Here is a 10,773-nt window from a genome sequence, read left to right on the forward strand (position 1 = left end):
GATGATGATGATGATGATGATGTTTGAACTGCAGCAGACTGACTACGTCTACATACCAAACTGCATAGATTTGCTGTCCTGTGATTGGCTGATTAGAAATGTGCGCTAACGAGCAGGTGGACAGGTGTGCCTATGATGTGTTTGAGTTCTGTGTTAGGTATCATTTGTTTGAAGGTTTTTGATTGGTGATCCATCTGACCAATCACACGTTCCCATCCACCATGTACTGGGATGCTGTGAAGGAGCAGCTCTCTGCTGATTGGTTAACCAAAGGTTTGGTTCCACATGACAGCTCAGTGAAGCCCTGCAGGCCTCGAAGACGGTAGAGAAGCGTTTGTTTACACACATGCCAGTTACTACTCTACTATTCAAATTCAAATTCAAATCCAGCTTTATTTAGAGAGCACTTTTCCTGGTACAAAATAAATAAACAACAGTGTTGTCGTCCTTTCCTGCTGCTTCCTGTCAGGAGCCGTTCACTCTGACTCTGTTCTGGTATCTGTGAACTTCAGGTTTTGCTTCAGAGCTTCACGAAAACAAGGATTCTGTGGTTCATTTCTGAGTGGTTATCACGTCACAACAGTCACGGGGCCTCCTGGTTTCCTGCTGCTCTCTCGCTGAAGGTTTCCTCCTTGGAGCAGAAGGGAGAGTGAACATTCACATGTGTTTCTCGTAGATCTGTGTGTTCACAGACGAGCAGCAGAGAAAACAACCTCAAGAGTTCTTGGGAATGTTTTGCTGCTCTTGACATCTAAATCACAACTCTTGTGGTTTGTCAGAAGATTTCTGAAAACCAGATGGTGGCAGAGCTGCTAGACCAGCAAGGAACCCCCCCCAAAGGGGGTGGGGGGGTTAAACTGTTAAAAAAGAAAAGTCCTTTTCTAGGGTCTTAGTCCAAACTGTCTTTGAAGAGGATCCACAGGAACAAAATGGTCAAACCTGTACGGGACACACAGATGACCCACAGGAAATATCAAAGTCATAAACCGCAGAGAGAGAATGTTCATGTAGATTTTTATCTACAGGTATGCTGCGGGTGGCAGGTCGTAGAGAACACTGATACAACACATAAAGGTAGGTAAGGGGGAAGTTAAAGTCCCACTATTTGTCACGCACCTAGGTGTGTGAAATTTGTTCTCTGCATTTGACCCCTCCCCTGGGGGAGCAGTGAGCTGCAGACACAGCCGCGCTCGGGAACCATTTACTGGTTTAACCCCCCAGTCCAACTCCTTGGTGCTGAGTGCCAAGCAGGGAGGCACTGGGTCCCATTTTTAGAGTCGTTGGTATGACTCGGCCGGGATTTGAACCCACAACCTTCCAATCTTAGGATGGACACTCTACCTCAAGGCCACTGAGCCGTCATCATTTGTCTTTTTTTCACCCCCAAATCCTGCAGACTGTACACTTGTATTTATATAGTTCAACATCACAACACAGTTGTCTCAAAGGACGTCCCTCATAAAATATAAGCAACAGCTAAACTAAACTAAACAGACTAAACTGAACTGGTTATGGCTGACCTTTGAACCTCCGTGAGGAAAAACTCCTGAAAAAAATGATTCCAGGAACAAAAAGAAGAAAGCTGTGGGGGACGAGCCTGAGGCGAGGTCCACTGTCAAGGACAGGAGCACTGGTGAGCCACCTGGAATCTCTCCCCCAGGACAGTTAGAAATGAGACAATCAGTGTAGTTTGTGTGGACGTCCTACAGGCGTCCTACGGGCACTTACGTACAACGTGCACACCCCGTGCATCCAGCGTTTGTCAAAGGAGCCAGTGTGGTGTGAGGACACCAGGTGTGAGGACACCAGGTGTGAGGACACCAGGTGTGAGGACACCATACGACAGCGTCACCTGTACGTCTAAGTGCATTAAACTTCCATCTTCTTCATGGATACTTCACGCTAACACACGCAGTAACGGTACGTTCCATTTTCATGACGTCCCTTTAGGTCATTGTACAAGCCCGCCACAGACCCGGACCACCTACCATCCCACAGAACCTGTTAGGGTCACTGGTCTCGTATGGGTCCATGTGACTCAGGTTTAAACGACCTTCACCAAAGAATTATGGACCTAAAAGCCTGGTTTGATATTTATTCTTCTGACTAACAGTGAATTAAGGGAGATGTGACTTGTTAAAAAAATGTGTGGCCCTGATAAAGAAAACAACATATGACCTATGAACACAAGTTGTAAACAACAACATCAACACAAATGACAAACATCTGAAAAACAAGAGCCCACACAAAACACAACTCAAACGACACGATGATCTTCAGATGAAACCATATGGATGTAAGCGTGAGAGAAAGTCCTCAAGTTTGCAGACGATGAGGTGATTTCCCACTAAGACGTTTTTCCAATCAGTCCTGATCTGACCTGCATTATCTTTGTGTCACATTTTGATTCAGGCTTTAGAGTTTTGGAAATTCAGAGTTAGCATGTTAGCTGCATTAGCCATATTTTTCTATGAAACAAGTAAATATTAGGAATCTTTTTGCAGCGACTGACACTCCTCAACAGTCTCTGATTCCAGGTCACCAGTGGCCGTTGTTCCACTTTGCTAAAGGATGCTGGTCGTTTTGTAGGTCATGACGCCAGCCTGCAGGCGGCACGCCGGCTTCAGAGTGTCGCTGCGGTGCATCAAAGCGTAGCCACAAACTTTCCCTGAGCTGAAATATCTACATGAACACTGGACCATCACAGTGACACCTCTCATTTTCACTTCCTGTTGATCTTGATGCAGTATCTAGTAGTAATCTGATTACATTACCAGGCTCTTCAGCTATAAATAGAAACATGAATCATTTGAGTGGATGAAAAAGACAGAAGAAGAGAGAAGCATCAGTAGTTTTATGACTGAATGAAGTTTCTCTGCTACTTTTGGAGCTTTCCTGGTTCTGTCGATGAGGCCCTCATAGTGAAACAGCGGGTCAGTCCTCTCGTTTCAGACTGAGATACCGACCCGAACGCTTCACTCAAGCCACATTTCCAGCTTCTGCTGCAGAGACGTTTCCGTTCGCTGTGGCTTGATCTTTTCTCTGTTTTTCAGCCAACATCAGGATGTCCAACTCCTCCAACGCCAGCGCCGGCGGGGCGGCGCAGTGCATCGTCAACGACCACATGGGGGCCTTCATCGTCCTCTACATCCTCATCCTCATTGTGGGGCTGCCCGGAAACCTGCTGTCGTCGTGGGCCTTCATCCGCTGCTGCAAGGACAGAGTAGGATGGGAGGGGTTTGGGGGGGGGGGGCCATCTGGAAGAGCTTCTTCTCTAAAGACTTCCATAAATCCATCCTGAACAGCGAGAAAGGACGGGAGAAAACCGGCAGACTCAGGACACTAGTGAAGGATAGGAAGTCTAGTTGACTCCGCCCACAAAGGTCGTTGATGCAGAGATCGTTTTTTTTTTCTTTTTCTCAGGAATAAACTTCCAGGTTTTGTGAAGTAAAACCAGCAAAAACACACCAGAGAGCGGGAAAACCAAATATTTGTGGGATCACTGAAACTGAGCTTTATTGGAGTCGATTTAATGGCTGGTTCTAAAAACGTCTCAAAATCAAACCAGTTTCTCTCAGATGGAGACATCAGTTAATCGAACTGTCATTTGATTTAAGAGATATTTATGTTTTATCCATGAAAAGCTTTTCCATTCATTTTCAATTGAAAAACTTTTTTTAATTAATTCAGTCTAAAGACAAATAGTCTTTTATGTCAGTTGTGATGGAAAGAGTCAAAGATTATCTCTCCAAACAGAGTTTGTTCTGAAGGTTGGCCTGTTCGGCCTTAATGCAACCTGACAGATTTCAAAGGCAGAGTCATCACCGTGGCAACAAACACAGATAGGATGAGCGATACGGATCATTTTAACAACATTTTTAGAATTGAAAAAAAGGTTGAATAGATGTGGAAGGACATCGAGTCTGACACCTTTCAGAGATGAGCAGAATTAACTTTAGCTTCTTAGAAATTAATATATCTATTTTTGTTCCCTTTGACTGAACTCTGCAGAAACGTTTCCTCTTCTAAACCCAGACACCAAACCAGCATCTGAACACGGAGCTGCTTTAGTCTTTGCTGTTGTGCCGTTTCCAGGCAACCATTCTGATAAGGCAAACAATTGGAGACGACTTTGTCTAAACGAAAGCTTGGACTGCAGGAAGTGGAGTTTGGTGGAAACCACATGGAGAAGAGACACAAACTGTCCACAGACTGTTTGACGCACAGCAGATGTTAATGCATTTGGAAGAGCGGGAACTTTTCCCTGATTTGCTTTTACCAAAGATACGCTATAATCAGCAGAAGCATCTGTGACGGCTAAAGTCTTAGTCACATGACCCATACGGGGGCGGGGGGTGTCTACGGGTCTGTTCAGAACCAGCTCTCACAACCATCTTTCCAGGTGGTCTCGGTTCGTTTCCAATCAGACTGAACTTCGGTTCGCTCTGAGATTCCTCAGTCTGAATACAAAGCGGTCCGAGAACAATGTGTCTGTCCTAAACATGATCGGCGGACCTTTTTAGCCGTCGTCTCCTCAGTGAACACCTCCACGTTCCAAAGCAGCAGTAGAGAGAGCTGAACCTGATACAGACGTTCAAACTGACCAGTGAAAGTTTGAATCAGTGAACTATCCCAAAGACTCCAAAGTGCAGGACTTCCATAATGTCTGCCTCTGGCTTCTTTGCCCCGCCCTCATAATTCTTGGCCAATAACTGAAGAGATCTTTAGTTTTTTTTACAGGCTTTGACAGAAGTCTGAATACCAGATCTAAACCCAAAGTTCAGGACTCGATCCAGAACAAATGATTTTTCTGTCAGTGTCCTTGAGACTCGTACGACCACCTGAAGAGGCGTCATGAAGACGCACCATTGTCGTGTGTGTCGTTGGTGTATCATAAAGTATTGGTGAGGTCAATGGAAGTTACGTACTCCCCCGTTAATTACTCTTACATGTTGTAGAAGTGTTCCAGATGACCTGTCACCCGCAGCACGCCCATAGATAAAAACGAACATTTCCTCTCTACAGGATCTCTTCATATTTTCTACAGGTCTGAACATTGAGCAGACGGCTGAGAGTCAGACTCTTGGAAACAGAATGGAGGATCATTGTCTGGTTCAGCTGCATGAACAAGTTCAGAAGAACTGATTCCTGGCAAAAGTTAACGTATTGATCACAGCAACATCAATAAACATTGGAGAATTAGCTAAAAGAGTCTTTGGTGAACTGGAAGGAGAAAGAATCAGGATTTTGGAGGAAGTTCTGTCCATGAAGATCTTCACTTCCAGGGATCAGAACCATACGGCTGGACATTACCCACACTGATGGAGGTTTTTATGAAGATTCATGCTAGTGAGACACAGAGCTATCATAATCAGACAGAGAGGATCAGAGACCCCTCAGAGGAGATTTTGGAAACAGAGACTTCATCATGAAAAATGGCTTTTTAAGACATTAAGGTTGTGGGATTTTGAATCATTGGTTTCTCAGAGTTCTTGATAAAATAATCAAAGCTAACATCAAAATGCTCTTTCATTGATTTACAATCCTTTCCAACTGCGGTCAAATGAGCCGCCGTTCACATTTCCGTGGTCACATCAAGAAGCTCCGTGGAGTCTGGTGGAGATTTTCCAGCGTTCTCAGTCCTGCTACCGTAAGTATTGGATGAAACTCACACCAAAAATCCAGTGATGCTGATTTGACCACAGAAATGTGAACGGCGGCTCATTTGACTGCAGTCAATGTGAAGATACCATCTTCTCTTCTCCAGAACCTGAACTAGACACTAGGAACAGATGAGGGTTTAGTGCATGTGCAGCAGAGCTGTTGATGGAAAGAAGATCATTCATTCAAACAGAGTCTGTCCAAGACAGTTTGATTGATTTAAAAGGAGAAATACTCTTTAACATGCCACACAAACATGTTAAAATACCAAAAATCAGGATTTTCCCCAGAGGAGTTATTGATGTCATGGATGAATATTCGGAACATTTTCTCTGAGATTCTTCATGTTGAGGTTTCATGTCTGCTGGTGTCTCAGGACAAGCGGAGCGCCAGAGTTTACCTGCTCAACCTGCAGGTGGCCAACCTCCTGTTCCTGGCCGCTCTTCCCTTTAAAGTCCTGAACGACCTTGGAGCGGCGCCGTGGAGCCTCAAGGTGTTCCACTGCCAGTGCAGCGCCGTCACCACCTACATCAGCCTGTACGCCTCCGTCGCCTTCCTGGCCTTCATCATCGTGGACCGCTACCTGCAGGTACTGAAGAACTCTCTCCTCAGAGCCCGGCGGGTCTGAGCAGAGGTCATGATGGCTGATTCTCCTGCAGGACCGGGACATGGCCCGCTCTCTGAGGCTGCAGGAGCCCAGCTTCGCCTGGCTGCTGTGTGGGGTCGTCTGGCTGCTGCTGCTGCTCATCATGGTGCCGAACATGGTTCTGCCCACGAAGACGGTCCAGGTGAGACCGGCTGCAGAACTAAAGCATGGTGGTGAAACAGGTTTGGAGGCGTCACAACGTTCAGCCTCCTTCTGTCCTGGAGATGCAAACTCCAGCAGATCATCAGGTTCTGGAGGACCGGTCGGTCCAGTCGGTCCGGTCAGTCTGCCACCAACAGATGAAAGTTTTTTTGTACTCAGACGATAGACCAGGAGTCCATCCTAGTGCAGACGGGACACATGTATGCATACATGCATGCGCAGACGGCTGCAACTGCAGACGCTGTTTAATGTCGCTGTCAGCTCTCAGCGTTCCGTCAGTGAAGCCTGTCAATCCCTTTTGTTGCCATGACAACCTTCCAGACCTGTGCTAGATGTGGTGTTTGATGTTTCTGCTGCTTGGATGATCCAGATCACAGAAACTGTATTTGACTGAATTCTGATCCAAAGATCTCAGATAGTTTTCCCAGGTGAGTCCACCTGCAGGACCGGTCCGCTCCAGGAGAGCAGGCCAGTCCTGCAGAAAAACTGAATCAGTTTTTGAAGTTGGATCTAAATGATCGGAGATGATTATCTGATCAAAGCCGTGGATCAGATTTACCGTGGACGGATCAGCAGCAGCAGAGAAGTGATCTGTGGCGTCCCGATCTCAGTCCATGATGGTCGCCATGACGATGCACAGATCCTGCAGCCAACCGACTGCTGCTCAGAGAAAACAGGAAGTGTCTGCGCAGACGGTAATGTGGTCAGAAGACGTGACAACTGGAGCGACCCACCGACACGAGAAACAGGAAGTGGGTTTCTGTCACAGGAAGTTGTGGGGGATTTCAACTCCTGTAGGGAGCTTCATGACGTCTCGTCAGACGTGGTCATCTGGTCTCATCTGCTCCTCCTGCAGGTGCAGACGTACCTGAGCTGCATCTCCCTGAAGGAGGAGTTCGGCCTCCGCTGGCACACGCTCTCCGTCTTCCTCAACACGGCGCTCTTCCTGAACGCCTCCGCCGCCGTGCTGGTTTCCAGCGGCCTGGCCGTCAAGCACCTCTTGCGGCGCCGCAGCGACCCCGCCCGGCGGGCAGTAGTGAGCATGGCGGTGCTGGCGCTGGCCTACGTCCTCAGCTTCGTTCCCTACCACGCGGTGAGGACGCCGTACACGCTGGCCCAGACCCGCGTCATCACGGACTGCAGAACCAAAAGGCAGCTGTTCCTGGGGAAGGAGGCCACGCTGGTGCTGAGCATGCTGCACGTCTGCCTCGACCCGCTGCTCTTCTTCTACCTGGACGCCGCCTTCAGGGGGGTCATCCGGGGACTGCTGCCCTGCAAACTGCAAAGCAGAGGAAATGCAGCCGAGAACACGGACGCCGCAGGAGGAGCAGACGGAGAGGAGTCAGCTGTAGATCCAGACGCTCTCCATGTTTGCAGACGATCTCCTTCTCTGCATGAGACAGAAGATGATCCGAGGACGTCATGAACAGGAGCTTTATGCCAGATTCTTCACCATCAGTTCCATGTTTGGGAAAATCTGCAGGTGGTTCAGAAAAAGCTTTAGAATCACAAAGATCTGGCTGTCATTAATCAAACCACCACAAGAGGGCAGAGGAGAGTCAGCAGCTTCACTTCTCCTTCTTTACTGTTTTTGTAACTCTTCCTGTCCATCATCTGAGCGAACAGATCAGAGCTGAAGGCTTCATGAGAGACAGATTTTATTATTACAACCAGAGTTATGAATATTCTGATGCATGAGGTGTTTATTTGTATACACTCCTTTTGTAATTCAGGTTAAACTTTATTTATATTGATGATGTTTGTATTATTTTTGTTGGACCAGACGGAGAAGAAGAAGAAGAGAAAGGGACGTTCTGTTTTTTTGGCGGGAGGGGGCGGGGGGAGGGGGGTATAGTCATAAAGCAACAAGTAACAAGTTTATCATCATTACTGTCTGATATAAATGTTCGTCTAAAAGGGGCGGGGCCTGTCCAGACTCCAAAATGTTACAAACCAACACAGTCCCACCTCCTCATGCATGGACGTCTGGTTCAGGCCCCTCCACCTCAGTTTTTGACGTGTTGGCTGTTACTAATAAATCACGGGCCATGAACTGGTACCAGTCCGAGGGCTGCTTTGCACCGGGCCATTCCTTCTGTCACACATACTATTAGGGCAAAGGTGAGCTGACACCTGTGCTCAGGTGAGATGGTTGATGAAATGTAAAGACCACCACCGAAGCAGCAGCGGTAGTTGGGACCCCTCCAAACCCCCGTAGGGGGTGGCGGATGGTGGAGATCCACACGCTGGGCAATCACGTTGGTCATTCAGACCTGGGCCAGCAGGACCGCCATAGAGGCCTCCAACGCCAGAGAGCAGGGGGAGCACAGGAGCACAGAGTGAACGCCCCAGCCCGGACAGAAGAACAGCTCCCGCCGCACCAGGGGGCTCAGCATGGGGCCCCACGCTGGCAGAATCCCCCCAGCCCAGATGAACAATCTCCAGGTGGTCCAGAAAAAGCTTTAGAATCACAAAGATCTGACTGTCATTATCCAAACCACCAGCAGAGGGCGGAGGAGAGTCAGCAGCTTCACCTCTGGTTTACTTTGCTGAGAAAAACTCCTGAAGGTGAAACAAAAACTACAGATTTGGAGCTCAGAACCAGAACTTTTCTACATGTCTATATTTACAAGCATATTTCTGAATATTCACAATAACTAAATATAAGTTTTTAAAATCTAATTGTTTCCCTTCAGACTTAAAAAGATCAGTTAGATGAGAACCTAGTTCAGTCAAAGCTCAGGAGTGAAGGTGTCTGCGGACTTCAACATATTCTGGGTTTCTTCAGTGAGAGAAGCTTCAGCGTTCTCCTGCAGCGCTGGAGAAGGATCCAAACAGACCCATAGCTCTGAACCAGAACCCAAACCGAACCACAGGAATCCGGACCAATATGGAGAGTCTGAATTCAGAGCTTTTGTTGTGGTCTTTGGATTCAATATTTTGATCATTTAAACGTTCAGGACAGACGTGTCTGCAGTTTGAGTCGCTCTGCAGAGTCAGTGAGGCTCCATGTGTTCTGGTTCTGCTGGACCTGGACTGAAGGGGGACTTCTCTGGACCGCATCAGTTTTGTGAAGTCTGACACAATAACTGTAATTCATTTGTTTTGGAAAACTCTCATTTTACATGTTAATGTATTTTATTTCAGTGCGTTTCTGGGGGCGGAACCTTTGTTTAGGACTGTGTTGTGTGGAGGAAACTTTAGGTGTAACACCACCTCAGGAGTTCCATGTGGAAAAAGAGAAGATGAGCAGGTAGGATGCAAATGGCAGAAAAGGTTTGTGTTTTCATTTTTTATGTCGAAACTCCTATTTAAGTTATTTATTTGCGCGTTCGTTTGACGCTGACTTTATGATGTTGTGGACGAAGAATTCCTGGTAGCGGTTCAGACCGGGTTCGGGACGATCCGGATTGGACAGAGAATCTCCGTCCTGAAGGAGACGCCGTCAGGATGTGAAGGGAGCTCCTGAAAGGCCGAATCTCCGCCCACTTTCTGTTTTTGGGAACCTGAATGAGATAATCGGATTATCTGGATTGGATTAGAGTGGAAAACCCGCAGAAGCTCAGCGGACAGGAAATGTCAGCTCAGGACGGACGTCAGCGGAGCGGAGGTCACCGCAGATGTTTCGGGTGGCCTGCGGCGGCTGGCGTTCGGATCAGAGCGGAGACGGTATCCGAGAAGGTCAGTCAGGCCCGGAGAGGTTTTCCTGGAAGAGGATTGAAAAATATGTTAAAGTTTAAAAAGTTTTAAATCTTTGAAAATTCTGAACTTTCATGAAAGTGACGTCAGCCTGACCTGAACTTCCTGTTTCGTCTTCATCCTGATGGAAGTTCTGGTTCGGGTTCCTGCAGAGACGCTCTCTGTGGTTCTGAGGTGGGTCCAGAACGTCTCCAGAGATCTGCAGGCTGGAGGTCCAGGGGGAACCTGCAGAACCAGAACCTCAAAGTGTTTCCTGCTTCTGTCATGACGGTTCTTCCGGGTTCAGAACCACGGAGGATGCTGGGATGGACATGAAGGGACGAAGCGGGACGTTTGGTCAGTTTGGAGTTCCAGGTTCAGGTTGAGGAGTCTGAGCAGGAACCCCCCACCCCCCCCCCCACACACACACACCCCGGGAATTTGCCCCCTCCCAAACACACCCTCCATCACATTTCAGAACTCCTCTGCTGGGGGAACAGTTGCCCCCATCCACACGCTCAGCTGTGTCGGGTCGGTCCAGCTGCTGCCGCTCACAGGAAGGAGGCGGAGCTTGTCTGACTGATGCTGCTGCCAGCGGAGGGTGGGCGGAGTCTAGACTAAACAGC

At 47.9% G+C, this 10,773-nt stretch overlaps 1 protein-coding gene across 1 annotated transcript in view; it reads left to right on the forward strand.

Moving 5' to 3' along the window:
* The window catches only part of gpr171 (G protein-coupled receptor 171), a 9,678-nt gene extending 974 nt beyond the window's left edge, over nt 1–8,704 (forward strand). The window contains exons 2-5 of the mRNA XM_024277080.2: nt 3,054–3,223; nt 6,038–6,250; nt 6,321–6,449; nt 7,326–8,704. Of these exons, the coding sequence (XP_024132848.2) occupies nt 3,065–3,223; nt 6,038–6,250; nt 6,321–6,449; nt 7,326–7,895 (1,071 nt within the window). The 5' untranslated portion in view covers nt 3,054–3,064 and the 3' untranslated portion in view covers nt 7,896–8,704. The remainder of the gene's footprint in view (nt 1–3,053; nt 3,224–6,037; nt 6,251–6,320; nt 6,450–7,325) is intronic.
* Nucleotides 8,705–10,773: the final 2,069 nt, after the last annotated feature.

This window comes from Oryzias melastigma, linkage group LG13 (assembly GCF_002922805.2).
Source record: "Oryzias melastigma strain HK-1 linkage group LG13, ASM292280v2, whole genome shotgun sequence".
Taxonomy (NCBI): domain Eukaryota; kingdom Metazoa; phylum Chordata; class Actinopteri; order Beloniformes; family Adrianichthyidae; genus Oryzias; species Oryzias melastigma.